This window comes from Tricharina praecox (assembly GCF_024521635.1).
Source record: "Tricharina praecox strain CBS 144465 chromosome Unknown BZA05scaffold_22, whole genome shotgun sequence".
Classification (NCBI taxonomy): domain Eukaryota; kingdom Fungi; phylum Ascomycota; class Pezizomycetes; order Pezizales; family Pyronemataceae; genus Tricharina; species Tricharina praecox.
In genome coordinates, this window is record NW_026250424.1 from 170,459 (window position 1) to 184,864 (window position 14,406).

General features: G+C 53.0%; 3 protein-coding genes across 3 annotated transcripts; 2 read left to right on the plus strand and 1 right to left on the minus strand.

Annotated features, from left to right (window-relative positions):
- Positions 1 to 1,260: 1,260 nt before the first annotated feature.
- On the plus strand, positions 1,261 to 4,859 carry BZA05DRAFT_128715 (kinase-like domain-containing protein). Its single transcript, XM_051478764.1, has 2 exons — positions 1,261 to 2,085; positions 2,140 to 4,859. The coding sequence occupies exons 1-2, from the start codon at positions 1,564 to 1,566 to the stop codon at positions 4,570 to 4,572; spliced, it is 2,955 nt and encodes a 984-aa protein (XP_051337062.1). The 5' UTR covers positions 1,261 to 1,563; the 3' UTR covers positions 4,573 to 4,859.
- Positions 4,860 to 6,144: 1,285 nt separating this feature from the next.
- Positions 6,145 to 8,361, plus strand: BZA05DRAFT_405670 (uncharacterized protein). Its single transcript, XM_051484421.1, has 7 exons — positions 6,145 to 6,264; positions 6,325 to 6,569; positions 6,633 to 6,841; positions 6,898 to 7,202; positions 7,257 to 7,562; positions 7,620 to 7,814; positions 7,875 to 8,361. The coding sequence occupies exons 1-7, from the start codon at positions 6,256 to 6,258 to the stop codon at positions 8,064 to 8,066; spliced, it is 1,461 nt and encodes a 486-aa protein (XP_051337063.1). The 5' UTR covers positions 6,145 to 6,255; the 3' UTR covers positions 8,067 to 8,361.
- A 671-nt stretch (positions 8,362 to 9,032) lies between these two features.
- On the minus strand, positions 9,033 to 11,793 carry BZA05DRAFT_426646 (glycoside hydrolase superfamily; the record flags this gene model as incomplete). The annotated part of the gene is made up of 5 exons (XM_051486024.1): positions 9,033 to 9,081; positions 9,138 to 10,925; positions 10,986 to 11,464; positions 11,530 to 11,655; positions 11,767 to 11,793. The coding sequence occupies 5 exons, from the start codon at positions 11,791 to 11,793 to the stop codon at positions 9,033 to 9,035; spliced, it is 2,469 nt and encodes an 822-aa protein (XP_051337064.1).
- Positions 11,794 to 14,406: the final 2,613 nt, after the last annotated feature.

Consider the following 14,406-nt stretch of genomic DNA (forward strand, 5'->3'; position numbering starts at 1 on the left):
CCTCATCGTATATCAGGCGGCGCTCTGGATTACTTTTGGTCCCGGTGAAGGTGATGAGGATGAGGATGTTTTTTAATGAACCGATTTTACCGACGCGACGCTGACCGCGAATAATAGGGTTGGGCTGACCCAGCTGTATATAAGAATACACATGCTTGGAAATAATTTGGCGATACTGAAGTGAGCTTTGGTTTCATATCGTCAACGTGGACACAGCGTGTATCCGGATGGTACGTAAATAGGAATAATTGGTTTCATACAAATACCGCGACCCTGATTTCTCCCCCTGCCAATCCTTTCAAAATTCAGTCTCTGCTCCCGTATTTGCCACATCACTTCGGCCAGAAAAAGGATCGGAAGATTAAGGATGTGAGATTTTCAAATCGTCCCTCCAGATTTGCGGCTCTCCGACGTTCTCAGGAACGAAGGCACCCAGAACCGGATCTTCGTTCGCGGCTTCGTTGGCGTCGTTAGAATGGATAGAGTCTGTCGGTTCCGAACATCGGGTTCCGAGGAAAATACCATCGGAGTCCGACGCGGCATAGTGCAGAACTGCTCTGTATCTGTCGATCCGGCAATGCACATTACATGTTCGGGCCGGAGGATATAGCAGAGGTTAACATTTGTGGTTGGGGGAAGAGTTACAAAATGAAGCTACAGCTGGCGAGGTGACGATTGGAATACGATAGAGTAGTGTCTCAGAGCAAAATCGATGAAATCTGGGCTTCCGGGACTTGCTTTGAGACGTCAGGTGTGTGATTTATGTGTCTTCCAGGTGCGAGCGAGTGGTACACTGTGCGGCAGCATTTATGTCATGGACTTGGAGACAGACTCATTCTGCATCCGCATGTTTCAATCCGGTGATGATACGTATGATATTGCGCGCTAGTTCGACCACTATTACAGTCCAGCTAAGCGTCTGGGCGGCTTCGAGGTTTTTTCTTTTTTTCTCTTTCGAAATGTGAGCCTGCTCCTGCATACTTCCCTAGCATGTATTGTACACGTCGGAATGTTGGATCGTCGTGATACGGCTGAGAGGTGGGTGCTGGCATGGACGTGCTACCATAGCATAATGTTTAAGCGCCCGTGTTTCCGCTGAACGCAAAGTAATACCTGTTCCGCACCGGGGCGCCAGCACGTAGCTATCCTCGACTCTGGCGATTGGTCAGTATGGTTATGGCCAAGATTCATTTTCCCCCTCCATCTATCAATAGCACGCATTAGAAAGTGTGGAATGATGGAATCCACACAGTGGATTCTTCATTCTCCTCTTTGCGGACGTACAAGGTAGGTATTGCGCATGCAGTGTCGTACTTCGCGTTGGCAAGGCGGCAAATGGTCGGACACCACCGAACAGCCGTATATGTATGATGGTGACAGCACATAATCTTCGTGAGGATCCACATATCTTTCCGAATCCTCAGGATACCTAGTTCTCGGCGTGTCGTATACCTCTCTTGCTTCCTTTCCCATCAGGGGATATTAGGGCCGTGTCATTCCACAGCGCACAAGCCTGGTCACTCCTGCGCACAACCAAGTCGCTCGGTCTCCTCCTCTTCTTCGATGGCGTTCACGATCGATACACTACGGCTCGAGATAGGGAAGCTCCACCAACAATCCGTTGATGGCCGGTCTTTCGTCGATCCGCACGACCTCAAGTCACTTCTATCGCGGCGGGCAATCGCGGAGGTTATACACCTTTGCGCGGTTCCGGACTGGCAACGATCGAGCATGGTCGACATCATTTTCGACAGGGGTCGCGTGCTCTTTGGCATCCTCGTCTGGAAGAAATGGCATCGCGGTCTCACGGGATTCATCGAGCACGATGCACTCGATGATGCGCTGCCGCTTGACGAAGCGAGGGCCATGTTGATTTCTGGGACCTTTGGTTGGGAGTTTGCACGGCACATTCAATGGGAGTTTCTGCCGAGGGTGTTGCTCCGAGAGATGAGCGATCACCATTATCATTTCCATAAGGACGAGATCCTGCCGTTTACGAACGAGGCTTTCTTGGGGAACGGCTTCTTCGGCACTGTACACAAGATGTCGGTAGTACCTTCATTGCAGACCATCTTTCCAAAACAGGTGTGTTGATCCACAGCGAGTCCATGGTGTACGATCCTAAGAGGTTCGGCTCAGACATCGCAAGTTTTCATGGTCAGAAAGACGCTCCAGCATGGAAAATATCTCGAGCGAGAAATGGAAACTCTGCGGATCCTCCATCGGCTACAGCACCCCAACGTAGTAAAGCTCTTAGGCACATACACGTACCAGGATCGCCACCACTTCCTATTCCCTCTATACGAAGTGGATTTAGAGACGTTTCTAGCCCTTCCACAGCGTCACGGAGGGTTCGAGAAAGATTACACCATCTATACAGCCCTGCAAGGACTTTCATCGGCACTGGAGAATATCCATTCAATTACTCTCAGTACCGGTGACCACGACACGGAGCTCAACCGAATCGGCTACCACCATGATATCGGGCCCGCAAATATCCTCGTCGACTCGAAGACGTTCTATCTCGCCGATTTTGGGTACGCAAAGACAAAGTTGGAGGAGGAAAACTCTCAGACAAAGTGGAAATCAGGCCTGGGAGATTATGTAGGGCCGGAATGCATGGATCCGAAGCAAGGGTTGATGTATCAACATGTAGGAAGGCCACTGGATATATGGTCGTATGGATGCATGTTGTCGGAGATCGCGGCGTACATACAGGACGGACCGGACGGCGTGAAAAGCTTCCGAGACCAGCGTTTCGGGGTCGGTTTCTTCCACAATGTGAAGGATCAATATTTCTTCCGAGGCGAGTTCTTGAGGCCGTCGGTTCTTCGTTGGTTCAACCAAACAAAAGCGAAATCAAACGATCCAGCGTTCCGGCTTTTGCTCGATGTGGCATTATCAATGCTTAGAATCGACCCCAAACAACGCCCCAAGGCTAAGCAGGTCAACCTGGAGCTGTCCTTCGTGAGCGCCATGGCCCTTTTTAACGCCGTACAAACTGTTTTCCAACACTACCTCCATGCATTGCAGGCGGCAAAAGACGCCTCTGGGAAGCCCGACACAATTCAGCTTGAGTATACGCGTTTCACTGCATGGGGGAATGCCCTACAGCTTACGGGAGCCGGTGGTGTTTCGCCCGATGATATGGCCGCTGTCGGCGGGATAGAGAGCTCCGTTCGACAGGTTCTGATCGGCTTACTCGGAGAATTTGATCACGCCCCCCAGAACGAAGAATCCATGCTGCCTTCCGCGGACATGACTGCCAACCGCAGACCATCCCACGAGCGGATTAGGGACCACATTGACAAGCTGGAGGATTCCCTTCAGAGCTGGTACCGAGAAAACCCAAGGCAAGCGGGGCTAGAAGATCTGTTGATTCCCAAAAGCTATGCGCCAATTGCGCTGGACGGTATTGGATTAGATTCCCCACCGGATGACTGTTCAAAACTCAGCACTAGGCTCACATCGAGTAAACTGGAAAACCTACGGCCAGTGACGGTTCAATATCGGTCTGAAATGTCTAGCTCAAAGGCTTTCGAGATGGAAGCCTTGCGGCTGACTTCGAGCGCGCTCGATATCGCAACACGGTTCGAAGAGGGTATCTCAATCGGTCAGTACAATGAAAAGAACGTCATAATCGAATGGGTCACTCCTACGGCGAAATGGAGCGCGATGACGACCTCGGAAAGATGTCAGCTGATGCAGCTGATGGCCGAAGATTTCCGTCAACTATCGGGACCAGGCGGGCTTCGAGTTCTTGAATGCATTGGTTTCGTGACACCGTCCTTGAATACAACTGGTCCTCGGGATTCTGGCTTTGTTTTTGCGTACCCTCGGCGTCCATCGGAGCAGGCGGAGCAGGCGGAAGCTGCCGAAGCACCCAAGAAGCTCCACCCGATCAGTCTTTACACAATATTGAAGCAAGGAGACAAATTGAAGTACCATATTTCGCTCGGAGCGAGGCTCCGGTTGGCACACATGCTAGTCAGCTATGTTCACGAGATGCACTTGGTTGGATGGTTACATGAGGATATGAACTCCAAGAATGTGGTCTTCTTTCAAGAGGAACTCAAGGGGGGTTGTTCTGATGTCTCGAGGCTATCTGAAGAGCTGGGGAATCCTTACCTGCTCAACTATCACCATTCGTGGTCTTCGCCTCGAGAAGGACAAACCGAGGGATCAGCCACCTCAGCAGTGGGAAGCGGGAGTTCGTGCATGCATGCTTCCCAGAACCCAGAGTATGTCTCCGCCCAACAACACTCCTGCGACTCGTACGACTATCATAGCGTCGGAACAATTCTTCTAGAAATTGGTGGTTGGTATCCGCTGGAAAAGTTTCTCGCAAACAGCCGTAGGTTGGAATCAAATCCCCCGGCGTTCCGAGACGAGCTGGTCAAAAAATATGCCCCAAGGTTGCGCCACCTTATGGGATCGACGTATGCGAATGCAACGCTTGCTTGCCTTTGCAGCAATTTTGGCAGCGGTAGCGGCTCGCGACAGAAGGTCCTTGAGGAGTTCTATGAAAACGTTGTTGGCCCGCTGCGAGAACTATCGACTTTCCCGGTATAAGTTGTTTGATCGAGTTGCTGGTCAGCGAAAAGCCGAGATAGAGTAAATTGAACGAGAAATTAAAGCTGGAGGGGTTAAACACTATCACGCTTGGACATCATGAGGGTCAGTGGGTTGCATAAGAGACAGTTGTGGGTATTGAGCATCAAATTGTCTCCAGGGCCGGTTCAATCCGATGGTGACGAAGTGATACCCCTCAAGCTAGGGAAATTTCGATTTCACTCGTACCCAAGATTTATTTACTGTGGTTAGTTTGACTATTATCAGCCAGTCCAGCTGGGTGGCTATTGGGAGTCTTGAAACGCGAGAACACGTTGCCAGCTGGCTGCCAGCTGGAGGTTGTGGCAAGTCGGTCGCACAGCCACACTGAAATTATAAATTGCAGCTGCGCCACCAGCAGTGTCCTCGTTTCTCATTTCATTCCGGGCCCGTAGGGTATGCGTCTTCTTTCGCGGCCTGAAAGCCTGTAGTCCTTGTTCTCCTCAGCCCGACTTATAAATCCGCCGTCCCGTCTTGGGCAATACCAAAGGAGGACTGGACTCTCTGGGTATTCACAGCCCTAGGGGAGGGAGGGATGCGAACATTCGACAGCGCAAGTTCGACTTCGCCGAATTCGCGCTCAGGGAACATAGTCTGGACCGGCCAGCGAATGGCCAACAAATCATGCGAGGATAGTATTTATATGACTCTAAACCACAATCTCCCTCCCGGATCCCTACCGAACGTCATACCAACGACCCGACAATCATACCAACGACCAGACCGTCGTAAACGGAGCGTCGATACTACATCCCGATCCCATTCGAATCCGAACCAGAAGAAAAAACGCGACATGCAAGAAGTGACATTCGTGAGCAGTCGCTATATGAATTTCCCCAAGCTCTATGCGCTCTTGGACAAACTGTTTCCCGGCCAGTGGACCGTGGAGGTGCGTAGGAGCTGTGCGCTGCTACCCCGCGCCGATCAAGAGTGGCGGCTAAATCATCACAGCACCGCTACGGTCAAGTCCGTATCAAGTCACCCAGAGCCCTCACCAAGGTCCGCCGTCGACACAAAATTCCACTGTCAAGAGCGAGCATCGCTAAGATCTTCTAGGACCAGCAACATTCCGTTCAGGACTTGGAAGATTGAATGTAGACCGTGTTAAAGACGATAATGTATACGACGGAAGAATCGGATTGGAGGGAAAGGCGGAAAAGTCGGATCGGAGGGTTTTTTATTGTATGTGTAGTACTGTTTGCGCAATACCTATGATATTTTGCGATTATTTGTGTCCATCAAGAACACGCGGAATCGCTGCCGGTTGGAGAACGTGGATAGTTCGGGCTCTTTTGTGATGTAATGTGCGCGCATCGCCGTCAAGGCAGCATAGGAAGTATCCATCCACCATAGCAACGGATCACCGCAACTCACTCGTTTAGCTTTGCTTGGTCTAGTAGTGTTCTCATTTGGCTCAGCGCTTAAACGCACCAGTTTTTGATGGTGCATAGGAGCAGTTCATGTCTTGGCACCCAGTGGCTGTGCCCCTCGGAGGCTGTACATGCTCCTACTCTACATCCGCCAATGGGTTGCCGCAGGACTAAGGAAGGGTCGCAGCCGCTGCTGCGCTGATTACTCTTTCATCGTCCACACAGCACAGCACATGAATCTTCGCCGGTGTCGTGTTGCAACCTCACATGAAAGATGAATACTGTATGTATTGAACCGATGCGCTCGCTTCCAGATTTTGAAGATGGCTAATGGTGACGCCAGGAGGCCCAGGTTCACGGATGGGAGAACTACCCTACGGCTACAGCATCGACAAGTGGAATGCTAGATGATTTTCACGAAGTCCGGGAGCTGATAGGGAACTACGGAGATCTATTTGTCCAGAAACCGTCGGCGATCCATCTGCAGGTCTACCGAGCAAAGGAGGTTTACAATGTTTCTTCCCTCGAAAGCTTAGAATCCTTTCTCAAAGGGGATGGAAGGGAAACCGAAGGAGAGACGAAATTCTTGTCAGAAGCCCCCCCTGTTTACTCGTGTTGTGATCGGACATTTTAATTGGGGCCCTCTTTTAGTTTCATTACACAGACGAATTCATGGACGCGTCTGCAGATATCACTGGAAATGTTCAAGATGCTCTGTCATGTCCACGGTGTCTTTCCGCGATACTTCCAGTCAGTTCTCAGATTAAGCCTCAAAACTTGCAAAACGTACGAGTATCTCGGCGGTGGATGTTTTCGGCACGTCTCCGTGGCACCCGATCAGCATCAATCGACAATCTTCGGTAAGTCCTCAAAGACCAGTCTATTCCTTCATTCCTTACTGAAGATTGCCATGCAGAAGTATGCTATAATCTCCGCAAGTTCGAGAGGCATGGCCGTGATGTACTAGACGATCCGTGGTCGTGTCGACAATGTGCCGTCTATCAAAAATATACCACTGGTGCCCATTCATCTGCGTGGATTTTCATCCAGCTCCCGAAGACGACTAGGGAGCTTCTCGGACGAATCCACGAAGCCGGCGAGGATTCACTTTATCGGGCGCCGGCCGCGCACCCTCTGCTTTTGCACCTTCTCCTGCTATGGTCTTGTGAGAAGACCTGGGAAGAATACATCAGATATCTGGGAAACGAAATAACTGCGATTGTATGTTTTTTAATTCCACTTTCGTCACTTGCCCTAATGCCAACTCTACAATAGAACGACAAGACATCTTTCCTCAACAACACCTACCGCGAGTCCGACGTGAAACTCACGCACTGCCAGAACATCTGCCGTGTCCAATGGGAGCTAGAGAATGCTCTTCTACTTCTCGAGGCGAATCTGGATGTTGCCAACACGCTGGTCAAACACTCCAAGAGCATGCACGAAAGTACGGACACGGGGGTTACACGGGATACTCATGCATCCTTTCTTTCAGAGATTGAGCAGTACCAACGCACGATAGAGTGTCATATGCGGAATATTCAGAAGCACCTACGATTCGCGACGGTTGTCAACCAGCTAGTATGAACGACTTCTCCTCCTGATCATCTGAGGTGTAGGCTTACAAGACACCCGTAGACGCTGAAAATCCTGGACTTCCAAAACGACGAGCTCCGCCAAGCGAACAGCAACTCTCTGAAATCCCTCGCCTCCCAAACCGTCTCCGAGAACAAAGCGATGGTGACGATCGCCGAAAAAACGAAGGCACATTCGCGGATGATGGCGGTAGCCACCTTGATCGCAACAATATACTTGCCCGCAAGCTTCGTAGCGGTCAGTTTCTGCTTCCAATATACCTACCCCACGTGGCTGGCTGATGAAATTCCGGAATAGTCATTCTTCGGTACCAATATGGTCCAGTACAACACCAAGGCCGATGGAGATGCTTCATCCATTACCGTAAGGAAGGATGTGTGGGTGTATGTTATGGTGTCGGTGGTGCTGATGGTTTGTACGACGATATCGGCATATTTTCTCACGAGACGTCTAAAGAAGCAGGATGAAGCAGATACGATTGGGCTCTGAATGACGGGAGTGGGATGGGTTCTCGATGTTGTGCTGTGCTTAATTGCTTGCTTTAATGTCTTTATGAATCGTTACTCGCTATCTATCGTAACTTCTTATTTATTTGATGGAGGAGCTGTCGGCGAGAGGCGGAAGTGAAGGGGGACTCCAGTCGGCGGTGTCGGCGGGGGAGAACGAATGTGGTTAGTAGTACGCATCAACTTTGGCGCGCAGGGCGGGTCGTCTTCTTCTTCTTCTTCTTCTTTCTCTCTCTCTCTCTCTCTCATCATCATCTACCGAATAGACGATCAACCTATACCTCCTCTTTCTTCTTTGTGTGCTCTTCTCTCGGCCTGCCGCCGGTTTGGAGGGGTGTTGGCAAAGGAGCCGTCTGCAAAAGGGCCGTCTGGAGGGGTATTGAGACTGGACGCACTACTTCCAGGCAGTCTGCCAAAACCTCTGGACTGGACTTGACTGGACTGACGTCGTCCCGACAGTCTGGACTGCAGTCCGGGCCGAACTATCTCGAGACTCAACTAGCTGGACGGAACGGATGGAACGGACCACGGTTGACCGCGGTTGACTGTCATCACTTCCACCAGAGGACAGTACTATCGGAACGGAGGTGCAAAACGACATTTCCAGTCCACTTCCAGAATGAAGCCGGATTCATCGATCAGGAGACTCAACTCGGAGTCCGAGACGGGCCATGATTCCACCTACGGCCAAGACACCAACTAGGATCACCGGAATTCACTCAGCACCGTCGGCGCGTCGGCGCTTCGGCACCTATTTGTCCGATCACGAAAACATACAGCATTGAAACAAATGCATACGGAAAAGGAAAAGGAAACAATAACCCCGAAAAAATACCCCCCATCTCACATATACATAACGTGGCCCATTCAATGTTCATATTCATTCCTCCCACACACACACAAAATCAAAAACATGTCCACCCATCCCACCACCCCATACCATCCCATCTTATGCGATCCAGGTGAATGATTCTGCAACCTCGAATTCTACTGATCCACTAGAAGATTGTCAGTCACGATGGACATTGTGATTTGGAGGGGGGTTGGAGCTTACCGGATGTCCACAGCGGACGCCGCTACAAGTCCTACGAACTGTCCCTCCTCTGCTATCCAGGCTGACAGGCTCGGGTCGTAATAGCCAACAGCATATTTGTCGATGGTCATCTCGACAGTTTTTGTCTCACCGGGCTCCAGCGCGACCTTCACGAACGCGGCCAACTCCTTCTCTGGTCGCGGAAGTCGGGACTTGACGTCGCGGATGTACAACTGGGCGATCTCTTTACCGGCGACCGTCCCGGTGTTCTTGACCGACACCAGGATGGTCAGTTTTCCGCTGTCGGAAAGCGTGCTGCCGCTGATGCTGGGACTGCCGTACTCGAACGTGGTGTACGAGATTCCGTGGCCGAATGCGAACTGCGGTGCAATGTTGAGGCGGTCGTAATGGCGGTACCCAATGAATACGCCTTCGCCGTAGAGGACGCGCTGGTCTTGGCCTGGCCAGTTGTGGTAGGCCGGGTTGTCCTCAAGTCGCTTGGGGAAGGTGACGGGGAGCTTTCCGCTGGGGTTGACGTTGCCGAGGAGGACGTCGGCGAGGGCGTTTCCGGCTTCCTGGCCTTGGTACCACGCCTGGATGATGGCGGGGACCTCGTTGACCCATGGCATGGTTATGGGGGTGCCGGACTGGTTGACGACGATGGTGCGGGGATTGGCCTTCGCGACGGCGGCGATGAGGCGGTCCTGGCTGCCGTCCTTGGGAAGGTCCATGGTCTGCCTATCGTAACCCTCCGACTCCCATTCTGCGTCCAGGCCGACCACGACGATGGCCACATCGGCGCTGGCGGCAACCGCGGCAGCCTCGGCGACGAAGTCTTTGTCCGGTCGTTCCACGTAGCCGATACGGCATCCGCCGTAGCCATGCGTGGGGCCGGTCTTGCTCGCGGGCCGGACTTCGTTGTTGCTCTCGATCAGGATCTCATAGACTCCTCCCGCCTCCATGGGCCAGAGCGCGAGCTCCTCCACCGAGCCGTCGAACATGGCTTCGCCCGCATCCGTCCAGTCCCAGTTGTCGATCAGGAGCTCGCCATTGATGTACATCTTCGCCGGACCGACGCTCGACAGGCCGAAAGTGTGCTTTCCGGTGGTCTCGGGGATGATCTGCGTCTTCACTCGGAAAGAATACTCGGGAAGAACTTCCTTCGGTGCGTTGTCCCACAGGTACAGATCCGTCTTGGGCCGGTTCTGGATGAACATGGGAGTGCCTTCGAGTTTGTCGCCCTTGTAGAACTCGAGGATCACTCCAGGCTTGCCCGATGGTGTTGTGCAGATGTTTGATGCCAGTGGGAGCCACTTATCCGTCTGGGCGCCGGGAGCGTAGACGATCTCCCTATCACCTGCCATCTCCTTGATGGAGTCGTACGGAGTCGTGAGGTAGTATGGCTTCAAACTCGCGCTTCCACCTCCACCGGCAATGGCCTGTTTCGCGTTCGGGCCGATGATGGCGATTTTCCGCACCTCGGGGCCGATCGGGAGAGTGTGGTTCTCGTTCTTCAGTAGCGTCAGGCCTTCGTGCCCCGCCTGTCGGATCAGATCCCGCGTCGCCTGGGTATCGATGGATTTCTCCTCCGATTCCGTCCATGGGAGGTCGAAACGCCCACACTTCTCTATCCAGGTGAGGACACGGGCTGCACACTCATCGATGTCTTGAATTGTGAGCTCTCCCTTCCTGATGGCATCCATCACCTTCTTGCCACGCACTTTTGATGGGCCAGGCATTTCTAGATCACAGCCGTACTTGATGGACTCCACGGTCGAGTTCGTTCCACCCCAATCGGACATAACCAGTCTAGGAAGCAAAAAAAATTCAGAACCCACACGAGAGGATATAACGAGAAGGAACCCTTACCCATCGTATTTCCACTCGCCACGCAGAACCTTCCGCAGTGTGAATTCATTCATATCCGCATGTTTGCCATTGACCAAGTTATAGGACGACATAACAGCCCACGGCTTCGCCTCTCTGATGGCGATCTCGAACGGCTTCAGGTACAGTTCTCTCAGCGGCCTCTCTTCGATGATGGAGTCGACGGTCATTCTCCACGTCTCCTGCTCGTTACCAACATAGTGCTTGATGGTGGCACCCACACCGCCCTCTTGCAGACCCTTGATGTACGCGGACGAGAGTTTTCCGGTGACAAGCGGATCCTCCGAGAAGGACTCGAAGTTGCGGCCTCCGAGAGGTGAGCGGTGCATGCACACGGTTGGGGCGAGCAATGCCTGTGCCTGGCGCGCCTTCGTTTCCTCGGCGAGAGTCCTGCCGATGGAGTGGAGGATTTCGGTATTCCAAGTGGCGGCGAGTGATATACCACAGGGAAGTAGCGCAGCCTGCGGTCCGTCAGCAACGCGAGTCTTCGCAGGAACTGCCGCCAAACATGGCATGGAATACAAACCGGAGTGCCGTCCGTGAAGAATTCGCCACGGGCTCCGTTGGGCCCGTCCGTCACCTTCAATGCGGGGATCCCATGTTCCTTGATCTCTTGGGTACGCCAGAAGTCTTGTGCTGCCAAAAGGGAGACCTAAAAAGCCAATCACGTCAGCACCCTCGCCTCATTCACCCTGCAACACTCGCGCCAGCAGCCAAAGCTAACGGAGTACATTTGCAAGTAATAGACGGCGAAAAACAAGACCTTCTGCTCCAGTGTCAATTTGGACATCAATTCTCTGACCCTCGGGCTTCGCTCAGGACCATCGTAGGTCTTCACGGTCGCCCTATTCGACTTCGGACTCGATTTCTTCGTCGCGGTCGACTGCCTGCGTTCCGGCCCTGAACACTTGCTGACGTGGGAACCCATCTTGACTGTGGTTCAACAGGCGGGGACTACTTGTCCCGGCCCGTTCAGTGGGGATGTTGGGTTTGGGTGTTTGGGAGTTTTTGTTTCGGCGAAGGAAGGCCTGTACTGTAGAGATCCCACTGACCAGAGCGAGGCGGCGGCGGAGGGCGGAATTATATATTGAATGTTAATCGCTATTTGTCGGCGTAGCAGCAGGTCAAACAATCCACCATTTAGTAGGTGGCGTGCACCGCCGGCTTTATAGGTCGAGCGCCGACGGACAGATATCCCAGAGCTTCCGACCGGACGTGCAAAAAGGCCCACCCCCCGTAGCTTTCCACATACATACCTTACCTCACCTTACCTTACTTTACCTACTAGCACATAGGGTGCGGGAGAAACGACAAGCCCTACACGGGCCCGGACCGAACGATGACAGCAACGCCACCAGGCTGGGAGCGAAACTAAACATGGGGCTTGCTTTCCTTGCCTTCCATCAATCAGTCAATCAATCACTCAATCAATCGGCATGCTCTAGTTACCCCCCACCCGTCGCGTAGTGGGTAGGTTTACTATCGAACCCCCGCCGAAGGCTAGGTAGATGGGCCGGCTGAGTGGAGTCGACCAACGTATGTACGTACGGTGGAGCCAGACGACTGACGGAACTGGGAGGATCCGCCGCGTCCTCGAATTGATCCGTGCGTTGGGCAATGATAGCTAAGCCAGTATGTGCGGTGCTTGATTGATAGATGAGTATCGCTATAACATGCGTCGGAAAAATTCCTCAGTGTGCAGCTGGGTTCCATCTTTTTTCTGCCCACTGGCGCAGGTGGTGGCCGCTGGGGAGCAGGAGAGAGTTTTTAGGGGAGGGGGCCTCGCGTCAACGGTTGCCAAGGGCCGGGGCACGTGTGGGGCGGACTGATTGTGTCTACAGTTGGGCCCAAGGACTGTGGGGTCCTGGCGGGAAATCCGCGTCGAAGGTCCGGCGTCAAATTTAAAAGGCTTGCGGAGTGGGTAAATCGAGCATGCGTCTGCCATCCCGCCGACGATCACCCCACCCAGGGCCGCGATCGGTAATGGCGGGCCGTCAGCCGCCGTCTCCAGAGGATCCCTCAAATTGACAATGCTCTAACCCTTGCAAGGCAAGCCCCATCCAGCCCCCCTGCCCCTGGCCCTGCCAGCACTAATCTGACCGTTACCAAACAAAAAAACAATCATCACGAAAGTAGTCGACGCGCACTGCACTGCACTGCACTGCACTCAGCACCCGTCCCTCGCGGTTGGCACGACCAGCCTGTGTTCTGCGAAGGAACATGCAATGCAAGGTGCGTTGAATCTCTCCAAATGAAGATACGCGCACCAGAACCCTGGCCGCCGCGAAGATTCGGAGATTTCAATTCATGGTTCTCCCGTTCAACCTGGCGAGAAAAAAAGCACATTGATCCATATTGCAAAAACCTATTCAACGACATTGACGGCTTGCTTGCGAGCAATCCTCCCCCCATATTTCATATAATCTGCCGTTCACCGTGTAGTTACATACGTAGGACCGGACTGACTGGCTGACTTGCAATTGGTGGATAGTAGGTAGGTACTAGGTACTTGGGTACATGCCTCGGTGGTAGCGGAGCTGAGGCGGAGCTGGGGCGGAGCTAGGGCGGACGGCAAGCACCGACATTTGTTTGGTTGCTGTATCTACATGCGCTGCAAGTCTTCTTGCGGTCCAGTAGAGACTGCCGAGCTGAAAACGGTAGTGCAGCATATCCCCCGCGTTCACGTAGGTAACTATCTGTGAGGGTCTCTGGCCGGCCAGAGTGCGGACTGAGATGACGGATGAGACTTCTTCCAAACTCTCTGAAGTGAGCCCCTCTCACAGAGTGTTTACCACGAGCACATGCAATTCATCTCGCGCGACCACCTCGCAATCAAACCCATGCGAGAAGGAGGACACAATCGTCCATGGCTCTTGGCCCTCAGGCTCCGGTATGTACATACAAATCCCAGGCCTCCCAGAAGAGAATCCCACTACCGTAGGCCTTACCTTCAACGAAGCCTCTAGTCGATGTGGGTCTTCCATAATCGTGGCTTGCTCTCCCCACCAAGGACTCACGATGTTGATGCTACTCCACAAACGGAACTACTTTGGAGCACCAAGCACAACGCTGGCATGTGTGGAAGGCAGCAGCATTCGGTCCGGCTTCACTTATATGCGAACCCGGTGCAGAAGGTATGTAGGTATGTACCCACAAATGAGGGAGTAGGACAGCAGCGAGGAGTTCTTCCAGTCCCCACGGGCAGACAAGAACGAAGCCATAGTTACATCTAGTCGGTCGGTCAGCCACTGCCACTGCCCCCTCACCCAGCCCCCCAAACCACCATAGGTATGTACGAACACTAACCAGACAGATATGTACAAACACACCTTTCGTTTCAATAGGCGTCCAGTCCCGCTCTTCCGGCCAGCCGGAAGAACCCCGATTCGGGCTCTCTGCGCGC

Bases quoted from the DNA above. Each gene is read 5' to 3' on its own strand.
- BZA05DRAFT_128715 (XM_051478764.1), top strand. From the start codon at position 1,564: ATGGCGTTCACGATCGATACACTACGGCTCGAGATAGGGAAGCTCCAC. The intron at 2,086-2,139 runs GTGTGTTGATCC...GGTTCGGCTCAG, and splicing joins AGACCATCTTTCCAAAACAG to ACATCGCAAGTTTTCATGGT.
- BZA05DRAFT_405670 (XM_051484421.1), top strand. The intron at 7,203-7,256 runs GTATGTTTTTTA...ACTCTACAATAG, and splicing joins GAAACGAAATAACTGCGATT to AACGACAAGACATCTTTCCT. The intron at 7,815-7,874 runs GTCAGTTTCTGC...ATTCCGGAATAG, and splicing joins TGCCCGCAAGCTTCGTAGCG to TCATTCTTCGGTACCAATAT.